General features: G+C 52.9%; 10 protein-coding genes across 10 annotated transcripts; 6 read left to right on the top strand and 4 right to left on the bottom strand.

Annotated features, from left to right (window-relative positions):
• Nucleotides 1–611: 611 nt before the first annotated feature.
• Nucleotides 612–5,132, top strand: N7510_007148 (Cytoskeleton organization protein (Dec1); the record flags this gene model as incomplete). Its single annotated transcript, XM_056979073.1, has 11 exons — nucleotides 612–749; nucleotides 819–1,094; nucleotides 1,161–1,337; nucleotides 1,401–1,741; nucleotides 1,796–2,075; nucleotides 2,133–2,898; nucleotides 2,946–3,058; nucleotides 3,116–3,856; nucleotides 4,086–4,187; nucleotides 4,588–4,773; nucleotides 5,043–5,132. The coding sequence occupies 11 exons, from the start codon at nucleotides 612–614 to the stop codon at nucleotides 5,130–5,132; spliced, it is 3,210 nt and encodes a 1,069-aa protein (XP_056832116.1).
• Nucleotides 5,133–5,808: 676 nt separating this feature from the next.
• On the bottom strand, nucleotides 5,809–7,385 carry N7510_007147 (putative UBX domain protein; the record flags this gene model as incomplete). The annotated part of the gene is made up of 2 exons (XM_056979072.1): nucleotides 5,809–7,186; nucleotides 7,249–7,385. 2 exons carry the CDS (start codon nucleotides 7,383–7,385, stop codon nucleotides 5,809–5,811), a joined length of 1,515 nt encoding a protein of 504 aa, XP_056832115.1.
• A 330-nt stretch (nucleotides 7,386–7,715) lies between these two features.
• Nucleotides 7,716–8,515, top strand: pup3 (proteasome core particle subunit beta 3; the record flags this gene model as incomplete). The annotated part of the gene is made up of 2 exons (XM_056979071.1): nucleotides 7,716–8,321; nucleotides 8,372–8,515. The coding sequence occupies 2 exons, from the start codon at nucleotides 7,716–7,718 to the stop codon at nucleotides 8,513–8,515; spliced, it is 750 nt and encodes a 249-aa protein (XP_056832114.1).
• A 171-nt stretch (nucleotides 8,516–8,686) lies between these two features.
• Nucleotides 8,687–10,169, bottom strand: N7510_007145 (epoxide hydrolase; the record flags this gene model as incomplete). The annotated part of the gene is made up of 4 exons (XM_056979070.1): nucleotides 8,687–9,468; nucleotides 9,521–9,593; nucleotides 9,646–9,773; nucleotides 9,851–10,169. 4 exons carry the CDS (start codon nucleotides 10,167–10,169, stop codon nucleotides 8,687–8,689), a joined length of 1,302 nt encoding a protein of 433 aa, XP_056832113.1.
• A 521-nt stretch (nucleotides 10,170–10,690) lies between these two features.
• On the top strand, nucleotides 10,691–11,068 carry N7510_007144 (uncharacterized protein; the record flags this gene model as incomplete). The annotated part of the gene is made up of 1 exon (XM_056979069.1): nucleotides 10,691–11,068. The coding sequence occupies one exon, from the start codon at nucleotides 10,691–10,693 to the stop codon at nucleotides 11,066–11,068; it is 378 nt and encodes a 125-aa protein (XP_056832112.1).
• An 84-nt stretch (nucleotides 11,069–11,152) lies between these two features.
• Nucleotides 11,153–14,095, top strand: N7510_007143 (ATP-binding response regulator; the record flags this gene model as incomplete). The annotated part of the gene is made up of 2 exons (XM_056979068.1): nucleotides 11,153–12,128; nucleotides 12,186–14,095. The coding sequence occupies 2 exons, from the start codon at nucleotides 11,153–11,155 to the stop codon at nucleotides 14,093–14,095; spliced, it is 2,886 nt and encodes a 961-aa protein (XP_056832111.1).
• A 778-nt stretch (nucleotides 14,096–14,873) lies between these two features.
• N7510_007142 (p24 family protein) lies at nucleotides 14,874–15,703 on the bottom strand (the record flags this gene model as incomplete). The annotated part of the gene is made up of 3 exons (XM_056979067.1): nucleotides 14,874–15,023; nucleotides 15,091–15,473; nucleotides 15,550–15,703. The coding sequence occupies 3 exons, from the start codon at nucleotides 15,701–15,703 to the stop codon at nucleotides 14,874–14,876; spliced, it is 687 nt and encodes a 228-aa protein (XP_056832110.1).
• Nucleotides 15,704–15,767: 64 nt separating this feature from the next.
• On the top strand, nucleotides 15,768–17,775 carry N7510_007141 (SANT/Myb-like DNA-binding domain-containing protein; the record flags this gene model as incomplete). The annotated part of the gene is made up of 3 exons (XM_056979066.1): nucleotides 15,768–16,065; nucleotides 16,115–16,232; nucleotides 16,287–17,775. 3 exons carry the CDS (start codon nucleotides 15,768–15,770, stop codon nucleotides 17,773–17,775), a joined length of 1,905 nt encoding a protein of 634 aa, XP_056832109.1.
• Nucleotides 17,776–18,397: 622 nt separating this feature from the next.
• N7510_007140 (uncharacterized protein) lies at nucleotides 18,398–20,311 on the bottom strand (the record flags this gene model as incomplete). Its single annotated transcript, XM_056979065.1, has 1 exon — nucleotides 18,398–20,311. The coding sequence occupies one exon, from the start codon at nucleotides 20,309–20,311 to the stop codon at nucleotides 18,398–18,400; it is 1,914 nt and encodes a 637-aa protein (XP_056832108.1).
• Nucleotides 20,312–21,476: 1,165 nt separating this feature from the next.
• On the top strand, nucleotides 21,477–23,224 carry N7510_007139 (lipase family protein; the record flags this gene model as incomplete). The annotated part of the gene is made up of 3 exons (XM_056979064.1): nucleotides 21,477–22,071; nucleotides 22,125–22,263; nucleotides 22,318–23,224. The coding sequence occupies 3 exons, from the start codon at nucleotides 21,477–21,479 to the stop codon at nucleotides 23,222–23,224; spliced, it is 1,641 nt and encodes a 546-aa protein (XP_056832107.1).
• Between the last annotated feature and the right edge of the window lie 177 nt (nucleotides 23,225–23,401).

Here is a 23,401-nt window from a genome sequence, read left to right as displayed (position 1 = left end):
AACGATGTACATTACCCAACGACGAGACCTCAAAATCGACTACAATAATGACCACTACATTCAACACTTCCAATTTGTGGCTGATCTCGGAGAAGCACATGGACTGTGTTGGGTACCGAGCTGAGGCTGTCAGGCAAGATATGCCGTTTGTGCCACTCAAACATACTGCCATGATTTGGGCTTCTCTTTTTGTTTCCTGCAGCTTGTGTTTTTTTTTTTTGGCATGTACGAAATATCCCGAGGCCACTGCGTTGAAACATGTATACTATCTCTCTGATTTTCTTCGCATTTTACCCTTCTTCTTGATATCCGTATATCCAGCCCGTGATATTAAGACCAGCTTCAGTAGAATTTGATATGATGATGCACTTTTTCATTCTGGCTCCTAGTAACTAAAACAACAACTGCCTGCAGGATATCACCGCCCACTCCACCGCCTTCCCGTTCCCTCCGAATCCCCGCCAAATAAAAAGAGCTCCGAGAACAATCCCCCACCAAAGCATTCTCCTCTCTGTGTGCTGTGCGTGGCCCAGTGGAAGGTTTCATCCTCAGGTTGACCCCAGGTCTAGTGGGGTGAACAGCAAACGAAGCTCTGGTCAAGCACACCCGCCATGGCGCCGGCTAATGATGCGGTGTTTCACCGCCGCAACAACCAGATTCAGGATGCCATTGACGGCCAGAATCTGAAGCAGGCGCTGCAGCTGATTGAGAAACGCATGAAGAAGGGCGAGGATACGCGATTCCTCCGGGTGAGCTCTCCCCAATTGCCATCTAGGCGCGCGTGACTTGACTCTGACTGACCACGTTCTTATACAAAGGCATGGAAAGCACATGTCCTTTTTAGTCATGCGGATGAAGCCCACCACAAGCGTGGGATCGCCGAGACTCTCGAGTTGTGCAATGCAGAACCTCCCACCACCGACCTGGATACCCTGGACATGCTCCATCGGACGCTGCAGAAGATGGACGGTCAAGCACAGACAAGGAGCAACCTGTGGGAGAAGGCGGCGAAGGCGCAACCGCAAGGGTTGGAGATCCAAACAAGGTGGTTTAACTATTCCTATGAGGGTGACGACTGGAAGTCGGCGCAGAAGGTGAGGAAAAGCAGGAGACATGGTGCAGGAGTGAAGAGTCGATGGCTGACAATCCTCTCTTGAAAGGCTGCCATGAGTCTTCAGAAGAACTTTCCTAGGGATCGGAAATTTTATTTCTGGGCCATCTTCCTGTGCCACCTGGTTGCAAATGATTCTGCGAGCTCGGATGCGGACCGCAAGCTCTTCGGAACCCTGGCCTACCGCATGATCTCAAAGGCTGCTGCCGATAGTCCTGTCGAGCCGGTAAACCGTCTTTCAGCTCTCAAAACGAGACTATGGGATAAGGAACTGATTGAATGGATATAGGTTGACGTATCGAGCTTGCCCAAATCGATTAAAACAGCGGAGGAGATGCTCTTGCTCGTTAAAATTTTCGAATCGCAGGGTCTTCATTCTGAGCTTCTGAAACTTCTGGACAGTGACAACGTCGGCATTTCATCCCGCATTGTTCAAAATGACTGGACCTTCGTCGTTTCCAAGATCAGCAACTTGGCAGCGGCCAAACTGTGGGACGACGCATTTGCCTACATCAAAACCCTCCTTACTGCCCCCGAGCCCGTGGACACAGAGCAATATCTTCAGAAGCACGATGATTGGCAGGTCTGGGAAGTGTTGATCCAAGCAGTGCGTAGCAGCAAAACCCCAGGGTAAGCCCGCGAATCCAAGAAAGATTTTGTGGATCACATTTGACAATAATCTAGGCTTGCTGCCGAGTCCCTCAAGTTTGTTGAAGACTTTATCCAGCTCAACCCCAAGTCCCGCAACGGCCAACTCGTTCGCTTGGAACTCATCCAGGGGAGAATTGATGTCGGCGATATGAAGCCAGAAGACATGCTGTCTGCTTGTCAGGCATACTTTGACGGTCACAAACACAAACTCTACGTCTTTGGCGACCTTCGGGGATTTTTGAGTTCTGTCAACCAAACGGTGGCATCGAAGATGGTGGAATATGCTCTGAACAGTAAGGACAATGACGAGAATGTAAGTCATCGAACTCTATATTTGCACCATGGATATTTGAACTCACGATTCAACCAGACGAATCACGTTCATAAAATCAATGCCCTCAAACTTGAATACTGCTTCAACATCTCAGGAAATGAGAGCGGCGTATCGAAGGAGCTAATCGAAGAATTTGTTGTCCGCTGTTTGGAGCTATATGAGACGGTCTCCAATTCAGGGAAATCGGAAGAAATGACCAAGACGGAGGCTGGCTCGGCACCCACCACAGTTGAAAGCCAGCCCCGTGACGATCTGGGTATCCTCGCTGCTATGAGTTTGCTTTACGGCGGACCCTCGGCACAAACTCAGATCTCAAACACCGCACTCATCCGCGCGGCTAGCATCCTGGAACGCCTTCTTGACAACTCGCCTCACAACTATCAGGCGCTCCTGCTACTGGTGCGGATTTATCTCACTCTCGGTGCGGGATCGCTCGCCCTGAAGACGTTCAGCAAGCTGTCCGTCAAGCAAGTCCAGTTTGAGACTGTAGCTCATAACTTGTTCACTCGTCTTGCTACCATTCACCCGCATTCTGCGCCGCCACAGGAGGGAGCAGAGTTCAAGGACTTTGATCCGCAGTCAGCATTTGTGCAGGCTCTCAATTTCTACCGTAACACGGCCGTCACGACGATGAAATACCGAAAGAATGGCTTGGAATACGGCAGCTATGTGAATACGGAAGACACTATTGAACTTCAGCGACGCCTGAGAGACAGTGTCTGCCGCCGAATGTATGCTCTAGATGTGCGACGCATGCAGCGACTGGTTGGGGGAGATCCCATGTCCCGTTACGATGATCTTGGTTGGTCTCTTATATTTTTTTTGTGAGCATTGCTGACCGATATACAGCCAAGGACAGTTCACCGGTGCTCGACCAGCGCAAGTTTGATGCCTTCATGAATTGTGAAGCCCCGGGCAAGCCCACCTTCGAGGAGCGAATGCGCTTAGGCCCTCTGCCTGGTGTAAGTTGGTGTCATTCCATGGCTCCAGTTCGAATGTGCTAATAAACCGAACTTTAGGGAGATTGGTTGACATCTACTCAAGTCACCGACCGACTTTTCAGCGTCCTGAAGGGTATCTCCATTCAAAAGCCTCTACCTGCCGATGATGATCTGCTCTCATTCAAGGACTTGTCCCTTTCTGATGCCAAGCCCGAACAAACGAGTACAGAGAAAGAAAACGCCGAGATTCATTCGGAATTACTCCAGGTGGCCGCTTTCATGGCTGGGTCTAAATCACTGACTGCAGAACAAGCAGACGGAGCTCTTGGTCGGGTGGAGGAGTGGCTGAATTCCAAGAAAAAGGACTTGACTCCCAACGAGGCCAAGGTGTCGCCAATGCTTGCTCGCACAACCATTGCTGTCGAAACAAGTACCCCTGCAGCGCCGACCTGGGAATACCTCCATGTCGTATTCCATCTTCTCGAAACAGTGAAGGCTTTGTCGCAGCTGGTGGCCTTGGCTTCTCGGAAGGCACTGAAGACCGCCAAACTCCCCAAGGAGCGAGTCGAACGGTTGTCTACTCTTGCCTCAGAAGTGTTTGAGAGCGTCCGCTCCAACACGCGAGTGCTGAAGATGCGCGTTTCTGCCTCAGGACTTCTGAGTGTATTGGTCGGGCTTGTCATGGAGGGTGACTCGTCTCAGCGATACGGGAAGGATCTCCGTGCTCTGCTGGACAAGACGATGGATGTGCCGGCTCTCGAGCTATTCTGTGGTGCATTGATGGAGAGCTGGGAGGATGCGCTGGACGGGGTGATGATGGTAAAGCTGTGATTCTTACCAGACCCAATACCTATTCCGAGTATCTATATGCCATAGACCCAATACAACGAAGCCATGATAACAACTCTTTTGATGCCTTTAGGGTTGCTCGGTATCACGTGATATGCTATCACATAATCAGTCACGCGACCAGCCCTAGCCCTGAGCACTCGCCTACGCACAACCAAACGCCAAGAAATGTGGATAAGTCACTCGGTTGCCCTTTCAGTTTTTCTTCCTCTTCGACAACCACCCACGACACCCTCAGTCATCAACCGTCGAGATGGCGCAGGAACGCTCCGGAATCGTGGTCGGCGTTAACAGCGGCCGGGTACGTTGACCTCTCTCTCTCTTTTTTCCTGCTGGTCCAGTCGGGTCTGGTCTCTTCTTGTCGATCGGTCAGTCGCTCTCAGGTCGAGTCGAGTGGTTCATGGGGATTTGGGAACGGATTTTCCACAGTGAATTGTTGAATCACGATGGAAGAGATGGTATTTTGTGTGTGGCGGAAAGAAAGAATGGGAAGGTGAAGGATACTTGGACTGGGACATGGACAAAACTTCTACAACAAAATCCCAAGGCCACACTCACTCGACTTAACCTCAACACACGACTTGACTTGACCAACAACACCGATCGAACAAGAAGAGAATCCAGAACCGGAACCGGAACCACCGCCAGTAACTCCTGATTCAATGGAATCCACCCGGCTAACATATTCCTTCTGCCAATAGAAAACCACCCCCCTCAACACCCCCAAGAACAAGATCAGCCGCACCAAGGGCCAGTCTTCCCGCCGTGGTGCCTTCGTTCGCGACATCGCCCGCGAGGTCGTCGGTCTTGCTCCCTACGAGCGCCGCGTCATTGAACTGCTGCGCAACGCTCAGGACAAGCGTGCCCGTAAGCTCGCTAAGAAGAGGGTACGTTCTATCATTTCACTTGCTGTCTCTGCTCGTTTGATGCGGTTGGGTGGGTGGGTTGGGTGTGGTTCAAGTGGTCTGGATTTCTCGCTGGGTGTACATGCTCGATAGAGGTGACAATATCCTCGTCAACGGATACTATTCTCTCTTATCTGGCATTACACCGCAGTCCAGCATCTATCTTTTTGAACTACCCACCAACCTACATCCCATCCCCAACTGTACCAACAAGCAAAATTACCCGAACCAAAAGCTAACACCAACTCCAGCTCGGCACCTTCACCCGCGGCAAGCGGAAGGTCGAGGACATGCAGCGCGTCATCGCCGAGGCCCGCCGTGTCCAGGGTGGCGCCCACTAGATTCCTTTCCGAACCGGTCTCGAGCGCTTTTCTTTCATTTGTGACGACTTGAAACTCAATCCCCTGGCGCACATCACGCCAGCGGGTACGAATGGAACAAAAGAAAAATTTACACCAAGCTGAAGCCTGGATGGATACTTTTTGACGCTACCTGCGTGCTATATCTGTGTATGGCTGGCTTATGGTCGGAAATGAGGAGGGTGTATGGTTGTGACTGTTCGTTGATGAGGATGGCAAAAATGGGATTCCCTGCTGTTGTTTTGAAGAAGGTGAACTCATAATGAAAAAACATATCCGTTACTTGATTTCATATGTCGAGGTCGCATTTTCGTACTTTTTTGTAGGCCTGCGATATTCTCTCTTATTGCTGTAGCCCTAGCTAGCTAACTTACCATGTCTCCAACGACAAGACAGGTACACGACACCAGCATCAACGTCTAATCTCACAAATGTATTTATCTTATCTTAACAAGCAAGCAAGTTCAGGTCTACATGGCAATGCACGTCCTCGAATGCAAGGTGAAACGGAGTCAAGTCATAATCCTCCTCCATAGCATAAGGTTGAGTTTGGTAGAGGAAGGGATCTTGTCCGTTGGTATTGATAGAATAAGATTCTCTGCAGCCACGCGCCGCGGAGAAGGTGTGGTGTGACCTTTGTCTATCGAAGGAGGCATCCTCATTTCTTCCCCGGCAGCTTCAGCCACTTTGGCACGCCTCCGGTCTTGCGCGCACCACCAGGCTTACTGCCATCGTGAGAACTAGACGGAGCCGATTCCTGCGCAGCAGAGGACGAAGGCTCATCCACGACATCTGGCGGCTGCTCAACTTTCAGCTCGCGCGCCTGGCTGCGCAGCTCAGGACGTAAGAGGTCGTCTCGGCGCTGGTGAACAAATGACGCCGCGCTATCAGTCCAGGAGAAGTTGACCAGCACACGACCGGCAAGACCCAGGTCTTTGATGAGGAGGACCTGGCTGGAGTCGGAGATAGCCTTGTTTGAGGCGCGGGATGCGCCAGGGTTGAGAAAAATGCTGAGGAGAAACTTCTCGCTGGCGAAGGTGGGTGCGAGACAGCTTCGCACAAAGTCGTACAGCGATGAGCCTGTGTCGCTGGGTCCGAACTTGGCGACGATCTGGCTCTGATCTGGGAACCGCACTTTCACGTCGACCTCGCGGATGCTGGAGAGTCTTTTCTCCTCGGCTGAGGCCTTGGCGGCGATCTCGGCGTCGGTTGGGAGGCGCTGCGGGCGGGATGACTGGCTCAGCAGTCGCTGATGAGATTTGGCGTGTTCGATGGAGGGGACGTAGTCGTTTTCGTTGTAGGGTATTTGGGCTGAAGAGGGGGTGCCTGTGGTGGGGGGAGAGAAGACGGTGATGGAGCGTGTAGCCGTTGAGGTGGTAGCAGTAGATGCCTCGGCGGGAGGGACAGTCCCCTCCTCTGCAGTCGGAGGCAGATGGGAAGGGTCTGGTTGTGCAGTGGGAGGCTGTTGCACAGCTATCTCGATGGGTTCCTGGGCCGATGTAGCAGGCACCGGCTGTTGTGTTGGGGCAGGCGCAGCATCCTCGAATCCCTTGAAGTACTCGCCAATCTTCACCATCGCTTCTTCGAGAGGCTCCTCCGTTCGCCGGAAGCTGAGTCGCATAAGAACATTGCCATTATTAAAGCCTAGCTGGGCCAGAGATTTCTGAAGATCGGTAAAGCTGGATAGCTCGCGTTCCAAGATCTGGAGAACAGGAATCTCATAGAACAAACGCCCCGAGCCGGTTTCGGTCCCACCACCAGTTGCCGGCACCCCACGAGCAGTGAGGTTCCGTGCTGGCCCACTCCCTGCCACTCCTGCTTCGAACTTGCGCAGGACGAGCCAAAGGGTGGTTGTGCTAGGGAACTTGTCGAGGATGCGGCTGTTGGGAGCCCCGCGCGCCTCCGACTCGGGGAGTTGGAGGGCCACAGTGACCACCGAAGGTGATCGGGAGAGCTGAACCAGCTCGAGCTTTGCACCTGAGCTCAGGCCCGAGAGGCGAAACGAGAGTGATAGGTCGAGCTGTTTACGGTTATGCCTGCCGTGAACAAAGGATCCCGGTCAGTGACATATCTATTGCCAAAGGACAGGGACACTCACTTGAGGCCATACTGGTTCGCGTTATATCCCAGCCTGGAGCATGCCTCCTGCAGGATGTCTGACAGGTGTTTGGCCGGATTGGTCTTGATGGTCGCCCGCCTGGCCGTGGCATCGATCACCACGACGTGGGCGCTCATCGTGGGACAGTGGGCCTTTTTCGTGAAGAATAGAACAAAGAGCGTATGATTTGTAGTACAACCTGAGAGATCAACGATGCGCGATGATGCCGTGTGGTGGTGGTGGTGGGAGGAAGTAGAAGGTGTGGCAGATCCAGTAGGCAGCGGTGCGGGCGTCATCCCCATCCGAGCTCCAGCTTGTCTCTGTCTTTCCGCCATCTTCTCCATCCTCCATCCTCCCTCCAACCCCCAACCAACCTCCCTCCGACTCCCATTTGTCTGTTTTCTTGCCTGGAATAGCTGCAGATATTCCTTCCCAGCTGGATTGAATCTACAAAATAAATCACAATCATGGTATGGATGCTCCATCCCCCCCGATCACAGGGAACACGCGCTGACCACAACCTCCCGTCATCAGGGCTCTCCCTTCGACATCAGTATGCCAGACCTTTCTTCCCCCGGCTTCTCATCATCAAACCAACCAAACTAACCTCTGGATTAGATGGCGGTGCCTCCGTCGCCATGGTGGGCAAGGACTGCGTTGCCATCGCCTGCGACCTGCGCCTGGGCATGCAAGCCCTGACAGTGTCGAACAATTTCCCCAAGATCTTCAACTACGCCCCCTCGACCTACCTAAGCCTGACCGGCCTGGCCACCGACGTGCATACCGTCTCGGACCTCTTCCGCTACAAGGTCAACATGTACCGCCTGCGCGAGGAGCGCAACATCTCGCCCCAGACCCTGGCCAACTTGGTCAGCTCGTCGCTGTACGAGAAGCGCTTTGGTCCGTATTTCGTCAGCCCCGTGCTGGCGGGAATCAACCACACAACGGGGAAGCCGTTTATCTGTGGCTTCGACAGTATCGGGTGCATTGACTTTGCCAAGGATTTCATTGTCAGCGGGACGGCAAGCGATCAGTTGTTCGGTACTTGTGAGGGTCTGTGGGAGCCGGATCTGGTACGTTTCCTCCCCTTCTATTACTAGCTATCATGCTGATTGATGTGCAGTCGCCCGATGACCTCTTCGAAACCATCTCGCAAGCACTGCTGAGCGCCGTCGACCGTGACGCCCTCTCTGGCTGGGGTGCCCAGGTCTATATTATAGAGAAGGACAAGGTGACCAAGCGGTTATTGAAGGGGAGACAAGATTAGAGAGAGAAAGGCTCGAGCTGGTGGTGGTGATGATGGATGGAGCGGCCATCCTCGCCTGGCCGTGACACGGGAGAAAACGGTCTACCGGACTGGGAAGATGGACTGGAGTTTGATTTTTTCCTTCCTATAACGACCATACAAGCCTCTGGTCTCATCAAATGATTTCTTTTATCAAGACTCCTCACCCGCGTAACCATCCCGCCCCGTCACAGCCCCGTAGGCCTGCCCTTCCCTGCCCAGAAACGCCTTCAGATCCGCCGCCAGCAACTGCGGTACTTCCCACGCAGCAAAATGTCCGCCGCGCCCATACTCCGTCTCCCGGACTACATTCCCAATCTGCCGGGACCACGTCCACGGCAGGAGGATCAGCTCCTCCTTGAACCGGGTGACTGCGAACCGGACCTGCCGGGGCGCACAAGCGGTCATGATATCTGCCAACGAGATGTAGTTCCTGACAGAGGGCTCATCTTGCTTCTGCTTGCCGTCAGAGCCAGACTCAACACCTGCCTCAAGTCTCGGCGCCGAAGCCTCATAATAAATCCTCGTCGAGGCCGTCGGTCCCGCCGTCGAGAAATAATACACGCTCACCCAAGTCAAGATCTCCTCGTCCGTCCAGGGATACGCATCCGACCAGGAATGCATCTTATCATATATCCACGCCAGCAGCGCCACGGGACTATCGTGCAGCCCGTACCCCAGCGTCTGCGGCCGGGTTTCTTGCTGGCGCATGTATCCATTGCCCTTGGTTGCGTATCGCATTGTCCGCGCGAGGAACCCGCGGTCCTTTGCGGAGAATGGGACTGAGAGCAGGAACTGCATGAAGAGCAGTGGGCTTCGCCAGGGGTAGGGCGGTGCCACTGGCACGAAGTTGAGGTGGATGGCTTGGATGTGTGGTGCGTAGAGCTGCGCCATGGCTCGCGCAATCATGCTGCCCCAGTCGCCGCCTTGGATTGCTGTTTTGGGGCGGTTAGTAGCTGTTCTCTAGTCAAAAAGAAGAAGACTTACTGTATTCTTCGTAGCCTAGAGCTGTCATCACCCCGTGCATGGCTTCGGCGTATTGGGCCAGCCCGAATCCTCTCTGATTTTGTCATCAGAGGAAACGAGATGAGAGGGATTGATACTATACTCACCTGCTGAACACCTTGCGAGAATCCGAAATTAGGCAGCGAAGGCACCACGACATCAAAAACTGGCCCACTGCCGTCGTCTTTCGTGAGCAGCGGGAGCAGCTTCGTAGCTTCGAGGAAACTACCGGGCCCTAACCAGCAATCCATCAGCTATCCATCTTGGTGCATTATATAGTTAGTTATCAGATCCGAGAGTTACAGTACATACACCCATGAATAAACAGCAACGGGACCGCATACGGATTCCCACTCCGATGATGCACAACATGAACATCCAGCTCCCCGAATCCGGCGACAGGAACAGGCACTCGAAACTGATTCAGCTGCGCATTGAGTTTCTGCTCCTGGGCCCGCCAGTCGAATTGCTCACGCCACACTGTCACCAGGCGCTGGATCTCGGACAGCGGTACGCCCATATCCCAGGAGGCATTGTCGAGTTCGTTGGGGAAGTGGACGTGTGAGAGTTTTTGGTGGAGGGCTTGGAGTTGGGAGTCTGGGATGGAGATTTTGAAGGGTGTTGGAGTCATTTTTTTGTGTTGTACGTGTCTAGATGGGATAGAGTAGTTCCTGCAGTCGGGCAACCATCTCTTCTGCCACAGTGCAATAATATACCCGCTCCACTACGTAGGGGTGGTGGTGGAGTCGAGGATTGAGTTTATAGTTCGTGCCGAGGGCCATCGGGGGCACATGCTTGATTGTTCTGCGCACCGCCTATTATAGTTGTGCAGATTCCGGTGTATATCTACAGTGTAGCAGAGCTCATAGGTCCCATAGAGAATTTGTATCGTGCTAGACTGTCTTTCCATCTTTAGCTATGCTGTTGTTGAGTTGATGCACCCAATGTAGCCAGTCTAATATATATATCGAATGTAGTTGCACTTCCACCTTCCCTGCGCTGACCCGAAGTGATGAATATGACCAGCCAGTTGTGTGACAATTGGTCGAAATATGAACGGACCGATAAATATGGCCCCTTGGCCCACTATAACCTGCACTCCTGGTGCAGATGATATGTTGGGCGTAGCCGATACATCATCCCACACTCACAATGGGTGGCAGTCTAGGTACCGGTACTTGCCCCCCGGTCGGTCTAGATGCGCCGATCGTGCTACACCTCCGCATCCTCGATCGCACATTTGTCTCTTCTTTTCTCCCGAATAACAAGGAAGAAAAACAAAACCCTTTGTCTCAATATTCTCCATATTCTCTATACTTCGAGAGTATCCTCCTCTACCCACTAACTGCTACTCTCGGCTCGGTGCCTGGCCTGACCCACGATCTCCTGTTTCAGTCGAGTCTAGACCGCCCCGATCGGGAAAATCCCCTGCCCCTCCTCGTTTCTCAGCCTTCGATCGTTGTTGACTCTGTCTCACACCCACTGCCCTCCTCACACCCACTGTCCTCCTCAGACCTACCCCGACCTTAACCAACACGCACAGGGAAGCATGGTTTGCCTGTTGCCTCGATAATTCAGAGATCGCTGCCGAGGCCGCGCCTATCTACATGGATCATGCCCGACTCCCCCGAGCCCGATGTCTCCAGTCCGGTGCACCCACGGCCCGCCAGGTCGTTTCCATCCTGCAAGACCGAATGCATCCCCGCTGACGGCCGAACCGTACACGAAGACGACGTCGACGATGCCCCGCTCGATGCGTTGAGGCGCTGGAATGACGGTGCTCAGACGACCGCCATTGAGCAGCTGGTGGCGCTGAAACAGGGGCTAAGAACGTCGGACACGGAGCTGTTCTGGAAACGGCTCATGGAGGATCTCACATCGATCAGCAAGGCCCAGTATGGGTTTGTGGCGAGGCGAGTGCACGGTGGTGAGCCCATGGCCGAACTGCAGGGGCGGCGGCCCTCGCTGTTTGGTGCGGCGTTTTACTATAATGACGGCTATGACACTGTTGGATTGCAGCGCAACCGATACTTTGCGGGCGGGAACCCGTTGCTGCATATGGACCACGAGCGGCCCTGCTTGATTCCAGACAATTTGAGCTCGCTGGTTTCCTTTGGAGACGATCAATTGCCCTTTGCTGCCGAAGCATACTTGGCAATTCCGCTCTTCTCGGCTGGCAAGTGCCTGGCGCATCTGGGTCTGATGTGGACAAAGGACGGCCTTCGGAGCCGTAACCTGTCTTGGTCCTTTTTGCAGATGATCCTGCACTCGCTCGAGGACCTGATCGTTCAGCGACTTCTACCGGGAGAGGCTGTCTCGCAACATGAGATCTCAGACCCCTCAACCACAATCCTGTCGACTGTTCAGGATCCACAAGATGTTCCCCTTCATGAGGCCTCCGAGTTCACTGCACAGCCGCTGAAACCATATGCACGAAGCTTGTCTCATGAACTCCGGACCCCGATGCAGGGGGTAGTGGGTATGCTCGATGTGATGCACGCTACCGTTCGAGAGGCCATGGAGAGCCCGGCCCCGGTGAAATCGGGTGGGATCTTTCAGACCCTGAAGGAGGGCATTGAAATGGTTCAAGGTTCGTTGTGATTTTGCCATTGAAGTCCGGCTTAAAGTATTAAGATTGTGTTTATAGATAGCGCACGCCGTGCAGTGGAAGCCGCTGATAACGTCGTTCATGCCTACGATCTCAATATGCAGGTCCCCAAAACGCCCATGCGGGAACATGAAAGCGAGTTCTTGGAAGAATCAGCCACGCCAACAGATATTCCCGAGACCCGGCCAAGCGTCTTCATCACAGGAGACAATATTGCAGTGAATCCATACAAGCGACGCCGAAGTCAACCACTGGATGTCAGTTCCGGACCACCACGAAAACAGAGGATCCGTTCAATTTCACGACCAGAGCTCTCACCTCGGAGTGAAGAAGTTAAAAACGCCGTTCACGAAAGCGATCAGATCGTCCATGCTACACCGGCCCGCGAGATCGAAGCCGTCATGGCCAACATGGTGGATCCTCGCCCATCCCTCGCGGTTCGACGGTCCGCTCCTCATCTCTTGCTGGAAGGAATCAACGTGAATATCAAGGGCTCAGCTCTGCGCTTCACCAAACTTCGTGATCTTCTCCGTTTGGTGATCAACGAGTCCCTTCATGTCGGTGGCCGACCTGACTCTGCTGTGAGCAACGCAACTGAGCTTGGCGAGAGAATCGAGATTCGATCACGATCTTCAAATGGGGAGATCTTCACTAAAATCGTGGATTGGTCTGTTGACCCGGCGCTGCCAGACACATTGCTCGCTGATGATCGAGACCTGGCGAAGCTAATATCGTGTGTTTTCCTGAATGCCATCAAATTCACCAACAATGGCACCATCACGGTATATGCAACGATCGATCGTCGAACAAACGATGTCTTGATACTCATCCGAGACACCGGTCCCGGAATTCCCGCAGCATTCTTGCCGAGTCTTTTTAAGCCCTTTGCCCGTGAGGATGCCTCGACTACGCGAAGTAAGGACGGGCTGGGACTCGGCCTGCTTGTGGCCAAGGGTCTGTCGCGGAAGATGGGAGGTGATCTAGTCTGCGTGCGCTCGTCAACCTCGGGTCCAGACCACGGCTCGGACTTTCAGATCCGCGTGCCCGTGAACCAGCGTGAAGCTCACAGTCGTCCCGGCACTCCATCTGAGAGGACGATCAGTTCACCCATTATGAGCGACTTCTTCCGGCAAGGCAGCGCAAGCAGCTGCATTTTGGAACCTACCTCCTCTTTTTCTCCTTTCTTCTCTCAATATCAACAACTGCAACAACCGACCCCGAGCACTAGCGACGACACCGCATCTCAAGGCTCAACACCCCCACGACCTTCGTCACATTCTCGCAGTGGAAGCGGCCGGACCCCAATCTCACGGGATGCATACGACAAGAAGCTTGGAGAAAAATATCCTCTCCGTTTCCTTGTTGCTGAAGACAACAGAATCAACAGACGTGTGCTGGTCAGCATGCTGCGGAAGCTCGGCTACCGTGACGTACTAGAAGCAGCAGACGGCAAAGAAGCCGTCCAAATCGTGCACGATATTTTCTCAGCGTCCAGCTCTGCTGCCCAGTCAGATGCTGTCTCTGCAGACCAACAACATGAAGCATCCAGCACACTACCCTCCCCCACAGAAGTGAAGCCAATCGACATCGTCTTAATGGATCTTTGGATGCCCGAAATGGACGGGTACGAAGCCACTGCTCGCATCCTCCAGATGGTCGACGATCACCGAGGCCTAGTACCTCTTGATTCCGAAAACACCTCAACACATCTTCAGTCTTCACCCCACAACCTCGAGCCGATGGAGTTGGACACCACCGAAGACACACTTCGGACACCACCACCACCCCCTACCGTCCTTGCCGTCAGTGCAGATGTCAGCGACGAAGCATTGAACCGGGCCTCCAAAGTCGGGATCAAAGGGTACATGACGAAACCATACAAACTCTCCGACCTAGAACGCCTGATCATCGAGTTCAGCGGCGTTCCTGTGGTGGCAGCTGTGGCATAGACAGACCCATCCACCCACTTTCATCCTCTTACCTATGCACTTGATGATCTTCATACACCATATATACCCCCTCATTTTTCACGAACGACCTCTTCGTCCTTCCCGTCTGGGGCTGCCCTATCCTGCCATCGATCGATGCATCATCATCCTCCTACGGGGGCATTGAAGCACTCGATCAAACGAAAACATCTATCCATTCACTAGCCTTGCTAGCCTGGCGTTCCAACGTTTAATTTCTTTTCGGCCTTCCTTTTTTCACCTTTCATTTCCAGCCATATACCTACATTTTGGCGGCATTTTATTGACCTCTATACCATTTTATTGACCTTGCTACTATTGAACATAATGAATGATGATTGACACATGTTCTACATCGGAGTTTTGCAAGTAAAAAATAGATAATGCGTTGTCCTTGTCTGGATTTTCGTTTTTCAACTTGTCCAAAGCTCCTAGGTCACAGAACTGAGTCCAGCTTTTGATAACCCAAGTCAAGCCTACAGCCTACCTCGAAGCATACCCAATACAAGAGCTAGACAGGAAGAACTATGCAGGAAAAAGCTGTCATTAAATCCATTATCAAACTCGACTCGACATCGCTTTGACCATGCAGCCCCAAGCACTCAACAACACCATTTTTCTTGTTCAAATACATCACTAGATGCTTCCCACAAGAGACGACACACATACACATACACCTCCCCTTCGGTCTTTAATTCGCCAATAAAAAGAAAACACAACGTAACAAGCACTGATCAATATCAACGTATTCAATCCATCCTCAGGTCAGTTTCTGCTTGATGAAGAACGAACGCAGGTGCGAGAGCTGCCATGCGCACGCGGCAGAGAGGACGGCTACTTGGATGAGGGCCCAGCGCACGACGCGGGAGTTGGTTGTCTCAGACTGGTCGCGGAATTCGGCCTCACGTTCCTAGAGAGAGAAAGGAAAAGGAGTTTAGCACATCAATCAGCCCCTGGAAAGGCAAAAGCAAACTCACCCGCTGATACACCTGCTCCCGGCGAATATCATGCAACCTCGAATTCAAATCCTTCACCCGCTGCACCAGATCCTTCATCTTATCCTTATCCTCCGTCTCGATCTTGCTCGTCTCGCCAATAGCCAGGTCGACCGTGAACTTGACCGCGCCGGCCGGACCAGACAGCCACCCGCCCGTGGCGACGTCCGTCTCCGGCGTGAAGCAGATCTTGTGCTGGCCCGAGTCCGCCGCGGTGAAGGTGAGCCGGCCGGAATGGGCGTCACGCTTTGAGACTATCATGTGGTCGTTGTCGAAGGTCTCGACTACCGTGATGAGTACCTTCATGCTTGCGTCCACGGAGTATTGGTGTGTGTTCGGATTGATCACCTCTGTTGAAAAGGTGCCTACATAATTGATCATGAAATTAGTATTTATTTCCTGCTGGAGTGGTGTTGGGTTGGGTTGTGGTGATTTCCTTACCGGCCACCAGGGTGTCCTTGGGCAGGTCCTCGTAGAAACACTTGGATTGCCGCCCGTCCATGTAGAAGTACAGGGCGTTGGCGGGGACGAGGATAGAGAGCAGAGCGAGGAGCGTCAGAGACGCGAGCCATGACGACGGATGCCGGAGAGCCATGGCTGCAATTGGCAGAAGTGTGTATGTATTCTTCTTCTTCTCCTGGACTGAAGTTGTCAACAAGATGATCTGGCTTACTGATCCACCGCCTACCGTGTTGGGCGGCCCGTTCATCCCTTCTTCAATTTCCGTCGCCATCAACTATTCTGCACATGTCCATCAGCTCAACTCCGCTCGGTCCATCTCATTTTACCGTACCGGACTACCCTGGTTTCTTTGCTTGCTGTCGCATCCCGAAGCGGTTCTCGTTCCCACCGGAAACGCCATCATGGCGGCCGCCGATGTTCGCGAAATGCTGGACCTGCCGGCGGAGGGGCAGCCCAGGCCGCATAAGAAGCAAAAGGTGGTAGAGAAACGACCAGGTTGGTATTGACTTGATCTTGCAATATACTGAGGTTAACACCGGTCCAGAGGGTATTACTCGTGAACTGTACGCGCTGCTGGGCGAACGCGCGCCGCCGATCGCCATCAACGAGAACAAGTACAAGGGACGCCCGAAATGGATGAACAAGCTCCGAGTGCGACCATGGTAGGTTGATCGAGTTCAGATGATCGAATATCAGCTTACACTTGACCCTTCTAGGCGCATGACGCCCTTTACGAACGGTGCGCGGTCTGACGGGCTGGTTCTACAACACTGGCAACGAAAACACGAATCGACAAAACCACCAGCACCCGGAGAATCGCAGATGGAAGTTGACGAGACCAAAGAAGAAGGGAAAGACGACCAGGAGACAGCACATCCCAAGCCACAGGAGCAGGAATACGCGTTCGCCAAGTACAACGTCCAGGCGCGCCTACCGCGTCCATACACCGATGACGAGTACAACCGACATCTAAAGCACGACGACTGGACGCGCGAAGAGACAGACTATTTGATGGAACTGGCTTCCGAATACGATTTGCGATGGGTGATTATTGCAGATCGCTACGATTACCAGCCGCCAATGGACACGGAACCGGATGCCAGCGCGCTGGTTCCCGCCAAGCAGTACCGGACCATGGAGCAGATGAAAGCACGATACTACCAGGTGGCGGCACACATGCTCGCCCTCGAGCACCCACCATCCGAGATGTCAGAGCTCGAGTTCGAGCTGCACGAGAAGATGCTCAAGTTCGACCCGGAGCGCGAGCGAGACCGCAAACAACTCGCGGCGCTGCAGCTGGACCGCACGGCTGACGAAGTGCGCGAGGAAGCCATGTTGCTGGAAGAGCTGAAGCGCATCACCTCGAACGAACAGAACTTCGTCACCGAGCGCCGCGAGCTGTACTCGCGTCTCGAGGTACCCATCAGCGTCGGCAACACCACCATGTATCAGTCCAGTGCGGGGCTCTCGCAGCTCCTGCAGACTCTGCTGCAGGCCGACAAAAGCAAGAAGCGCCGCTCCCTATTGGGCGTGGACGGCGCTCTCCCCAGTCCCGCGGGCCAGACTCCAACACAGGGTCGCGGCGAGACACCCGGTGTCACGCCCGCCTCTATCCCACACAAGAAGGGCGCAGCCGCAGCCGCCCGCGAAGCACAGCAACTTACCGTGCGCACGCTCACCCCCGCCGAAGAAGCCCGGTACGGCGTGCAGCACCACGAACGCGTGCAGGCCGGCGTGCAATTCCGCAGCGACCGCGCCCAGAAACTCACGCAGGCCAAGTCCAATGTGCAAACGCAAAAGCTGGCCGCCGCGCTGGCAGAGCTGGAGGTGCCCGTGCGCCTGATGATGCCCACAGAGCGAGTCTGCAGGGATTTCGAGAAGCTCATCCACTCCGTCAATTTGCTGCTCGATGCGCGCAAGGTCTCCGAGAAGGTGGAAAGCGAGATCCGCGTCCTCGAAGCCGCCAAGGCTGAGCGGGAGCGCAAGGCCAACGAGGCGGCTGGGATTGTGTCGGATTCTAAAAACCCAGAGGTTAAGACCGAGACTGACGATGCGGGGGCTGGTGTTACGGGTGGCAATGCGGATAAGGGACAAGATGATGAGGCCAAGGATACGCAGGCGATGGATCCTGATGGCGCTCATAAACGGTCTGCTAGTGTGCTTAGCGGCGTCAGTGACAAGAGCAATAAGCGACAGCGCCGGTAAGGGGTTCTTCTGCTGTTATGAAGAAGAAGAAGAAGAAGAAGAAGAAGAAGAAGCTTTGTTTCATTTAAGAGGGAGTGTCTGTTGGTTGATCCTTCTTCAATTACTCTCTGCCGAATACCACTGTACGATTAATGACATGTTTCGTTCATTCGCCACAACTACATCCATTTAGAACTTTTGCTCTCAATATTAAGATGGGAAACTGCCCAAACCAACGCATAGGCTAGTCAAGACACTAGTTATATGGATGTTACTACTACGGAGGATTCTCAAGCTGTACTCGGCGATCATTATGTAGATGGGGTTGACGAGGCTTGCTTTAAAAAATATCTTATTCCACATTAATTAAGTAGAGTCAGCTGTAGACTAGACCCTGGGGAACTATCACTTGAGATCGACTCTAAACCTGAGAGAAGCAGGCGTTCGTGATCGAGGCTGTGGGGACGACGGAGATGGAGGAAGAGTATGCTGACGACTACGAGCCTTCCCACCAGTGGACGTACATTACATGTTGAGGGGAAAAGAGCTACTAGCTAGGCTCTAATAGGCTAATAGAATATTGATTATTTGATTGCTCTCGGTAATAATAATTAGTTATAGGCTAACAGAGACAGTTTAACACTCACGCCCGCCCGGCCCACGAACTCCCCTCAAAAGCTCCAGGCATGGAACCAAGACACTCCGTCTGATACATACTCGCCAAATCTTCGGCATTGCTCCTCGTCGAATTGGCCCGGCCAAGTCCAGTTGATGCACAGTCGTGGAACGATGGACCAGAAGAAGCATCCGAATTCTCCTGGCGTCCATTCGAGAATCTCTTGGTTTCTCTCTTGGTCTCCTTGTATTTAGAAACCCGCCACGACCAGCGCCCGTTTCGAGACGGAACTGGAGGGGAAGGAATGTAGCCATGCGGAATACCGACTGGAGGGCCGTTGAATGGAAGGGCCTGGGTGTTTGCGGTGGAACCTTCGACTTGAGGGTGCTCTGATAGCTCTTCAAGGATCGAAGAGCCTTGTCCCCTGTCAAGGACCCATGTCTTGCGTCCATGATGAACATCTTCCTTGGCTTTGCGCGGCCGGGGCTGGATGCTCATGGGTCGGCCCCTTAGCTTCTCCCACCATGAAATGTCTTCCTTGATCGATTCAGTGGTATCATTGCCATCCTCGGGCCCCTTAGCTGGATCTCCAGGAGGATGTCGGCGGTCAACGATAGTGATAGGCTGTTCGAGAGGAACCAACATCTTTGACTCTTCCGAAGCAGGGTCAATCGCAATAGAACAGTCGACTTCAGTCGACTTGATATTCTCATCGTCAGCATTTGTCAGTGATGGCCGCTCGATTGGGTCCTGGATTTGGAGAGGGGTATCATTGCTAAGGACAGCTTCTTCAGCTTTAGAGACCATTGTGTAGCCATACCCTGTACGTCGACCGTTGGTCATCCAACCGATGCTGACTTGACGAGGGGACGATTCTAGCTCATCAATGGGAGAGCGGGAGGGCTCAGAGTCATTTGTAATGGGGCTAAGTTGTTCAACAAACTTGCTTTTCATAAGAGCCTCAGGCTCCTCGCCCTGACTGATCCGACCTGTCTGGATTTCCGACTTGCTACCTGTTGCATTGACAGAACGGGTCTTGAACACCTCCGTTGACAAAAGACTGCTTTGGCGTGAATAGAATGATGATGCATCTCGCTTGCGAATTGCGGCTAGTTTCTGGGGATCTGGTCCCGAGACCGCCGTTGTTGCTGTTTTCTGGCGCGACTGAGAATCCTCTGCGGTTAACAACGCATATCTGTTTGTGTGGGTACGTCCTGCTGTGATGGACGTGTTGCCCGAGTGTGTTCCCGAAGAGATAGATCGTGGTGCCAGGATATGGGAAATGCGGAGCTCATCCAGGTGCAGTGGCCGGTTTTCGACCAACGACTGGTCAGAGGGAAATGACTCTCGTCTTTTCGGAACGACAAGATCCGGACTATGATCTGACAGTGATGCCGAGGTCGTGCCTCGGATCTGGCGGTTCGTCCTCAAGAACTGGATCCAGTCGGCCATGAGGGTCTGGCTATTGATACCTGCAGGAATCTCGATGGACGGGAGTGGCTCCAGAATATTTGCAGCAGAATTCGGGGTGACGATTGTCAGGGTGTCGATAGATCTCGTCGCGGCGGGTTGCATCCCAGCGCTGAGAGTGATCGGTTCCTCGCCGGGGGAAGTTGCAGGTCTTGCTCCATTGTTGTACCCGGTGCCGCTCACATGAGAGGCATTTCGAGCTCCGCTCAGACTACCATGTAGGGTAGGGATATAGCGCAGCCCAAAGGGAGACTCAGATTCGCTTTCGGGAATGTCGTTGAATGCTGCTGCCCGGAACACAGGATCTAACAGCTCAGGCCTCTGCTCAAGTACTTCACTCAACTCCAGTCTGCGAAAGGGGCGGCTTGTCGGGGATCGTTCCATGCGGTCACTGTATTTTGGGGTTGCGAGGTACTGGGCATCGCTGTCGTATCCCCTCTCGCTCATCAAGCTGCTTCCGATATCCCCCATCACGGTCAGGTGGATTGGAGACTGTTGAGTGTGGGATCTGGATGACTTGAAAGAGAGAGTGGAGAATCGCGGTTTTCCATGTCGTCGATGGCGATCTCTGAATAGTGCTGATGAGTTTCTTTCTCGAGAGAAGCGGCGTCGCAGCCTGTGTGAGAAGCTCTCGGATGGACGGCTGTTCTGCTGAGAAGGAGAGCAGTTTGCAGTTGTTGTGGCTTCTGCTATTCCAGCAGTTAGAGTGTGTCGCCAAACCAAAGGGCAGATCACACCTTGTCTCTCCAAGTTCTGCGACCTGTCCAGCTCATTAGATTGGTATGACCGAGCGAAGCCTGAGGGAGAGACTGGCTGATTCACTTTGCGAAAACGAGGACAGACGAGGAACACCATTTGGGAAGGTTGAAGGAGACAGAAATCGAACCGGCTAAGAGAGTGAATGGAAGCTCCTTTTGGTTTATAGTTCGGGCAAGTGCGATAGATTCATGTACCAGAACGTGATGTGGCTGCACTTTCCCCATATCAATAGATGTATCAGTATCTCTAGCCAATTTTCACAGCCGACTCTTGAAATGTAGGAGAAACATCGACTGCAATGCCACGAATGGTGAGCACTATCTGTTATTGTGTGAATTGCTGTGAAATTTGGGAAGACTATAGCATTGAGGCCAATGCTTCCTATCTTAGCGAATCCTAGTCCGGTTACCACGTTTCTATCAGGACTTCGTTGACCTAGCCCGAATCAATGCTGGTATTTAGATACGATCCTTGAAGATGTGACTGCTGGAAGGGATACCACTAAGTCCTAGTAATTGATGGTTAATTTTTCTTCTATCTTGAGGTTCATCGATGAAACCGAGTTGACATCTAAACTATCTAAATATAGTCATCCCCTTCCCATCTAGCTCAAGTTAGCTAGGATGATCGGCATCTGCGCCTCGCTTTTTTAGCCCCGGCCCTTTCTGCCCGATCAGGGATTGACTGTAGGCCTTTCCCGAATAGGCAAATTATCTGAATTCGTTTTGGCCCCTCGGCCTACAAGATGATGTGATTGGTCCATTCGGAAAAACGAAAACAAAGCCCTTAAAGAGGTTTGGGGGACATAAATATCATTGCTAGCCCTGTGGCTCTCTGATTTTGTAGTTTTCCCATATGATAGAAGAATGCCAACACCATGACAAGCCAGGACATGGTCTCTGACTCTCCCGCTGAGCTTCCCGCTTATTATGAGATGGAACCACCGAGGATGGTCAGTCGTCTCAACACCGTTGACCCCTGGGGTCCGGACGCGTATGGGCCGTACGACGTAGTCGAGTATGCCGACTTGTCCTCGCCCTCGTCCTCGTCCTCGTCGACCTCGAACCCGATTTCCAATTTGGATTCCTGCACGCCTTCTCTTACGAGTTCCGGCGCTACGTCCATACCGGAAGACGATCCTCCTACACCTTCAAAAGATTCAGATAGCAAACTATCGCGCCCGACCAGCTTTCTAGCATTGAAAAACAAACTCGGCGTGCGCGCCATGCGCAAGAGCTACTCGTCGCATATTCTAGCAACACGTGGAAAATTAAAAGATTCAATAGCTGAGTACAAATGGAATGTGACTGGCTGGGTTGATCAGAAGGTCTACTCCACGGAAGATACCGTCCTTGACCTCGGCAGCCACTTGCGCGATTATGTCTCGACCAAGATGGATGCCTTCACTACTGGATTGGATGATAAGATCCTTTCGCTGGATGAGCGGTTTTTTATTCCAAGACAGGGCCGTAGTGAGTTCGCTCGTCTTTTATTGTTTTGGAGAGTTAGAGCTAATTCCGTATAGTGGCCAACTGTTCGGTCCATAGTGATGAGCACTGCGAGCACGGCATGAATGGTAAAGGCTCAAAGCCATCAACGAGTGTCTCCAAGGTGCACTTTTACGAGAACTCACGCCTACCAGCTACCCTTCCTCAGTTCAAAATGTGAGTCTTCCTAAATACATATAGATTGGCTACGGTGACTAATAATATATCAAGTGATCCTTTTGAATACCCTCTTATCCGCTTAGCATCGCGATACTCACACCAAGCCTATATGAGAAGTAAACTAGAAAAGCACACCTATATCCCCGCGAACTTCCGCCAGGGAACAAAAGCAATGGTGATCGGCTGCGTCGACGATAAAGAAGTGATTGTACTCGCGATCCGAGGCACAGCGAGCTTCAAAGACTGGGCCGTGAACATAAATACGGAACCCGCATCCCCCGAGGGCTTCCTCGACGACATCACGAACTTCGTACACGGAGGCTTCCTTGGCGCCGCGAAGAAGATGATCCAGCCCATCGCGGCGCAACTCCGCGCTCTAATCGCAGAGAACGCATTCCGACAATCCTACTCCCTCGTGATCACGGGCCACTCCGCCGGCGCCGCCGTTGCAGGCCTACTATATTGCCATATGCTCTCAACAAAAGTGAACTCCGAGCTAGCTTATATGGGCAGCTACTTTAAGCGCATCCACTGTATCACGTTTGGCGCACCACCGTCCTCCCAACGCCCACTCTATCCTACACCATCGCCCGATAGCGAGGAGTCGCTATTCTACGCCTTCATTAACGAGGGAGACCCCGTGCCGCGCGCAGATAAGGCGTACATGCGCTCGCTGTTGAATCTCTATGCCTCTCCTGCGCCGAATCGTTTCAAGAAGCCCCGCTCTACCACATGGGAAGTTCCGCCGGCGCCGCTATCGCTCGCAGGACATTTGGTTGTTTTGCGGAATACGCCGACCGAGCACGAACATCCTCCTATTATGAGAAAAGGCGAGGTTGAGGCTTGTGTTACCTCTGATGATGTGGTTAGGAACGCTATTTTTGGGAATCCGGGGATGCATCTGATGATGCTGTATTCGCAGCGCATTGATGCGCTTAAAAAGCATGCTACGTGGTGATTGTGTAGTGTCAGTCAGAATAGAGCTCTGATCGAGTACGGTCTTTTCTTCTTCTCCCCCTTTTCCGGGCGTTTTCTGATTTATGCATAAGTTGTGTGTTTAACGACTGTTAATATCTCAGCATTATTAATGTCGACCTAAAATTACTAAATAATGACAGGCAATTTAGTTCAGCAG

This window comes from Penicillium lagena, assembly GCF_028827675.1.
Source record: "Penicillium lagena strain IBT 129212 chromosome Unknown utg000005l_segment0_segment0, whole genome shotgun sequence".
NCBI lineage: Eukaryota > Fungi > Ascomycota > Eurotiomycetes > Eurotiales > Aspergillaceae > Penicillium > Penicillium lagena.
The sequence above is the reverse complement of the archived record's forward strand: the minus strand, read 5'-3'. Positions and strand labels throughout refer to the sequence as shown.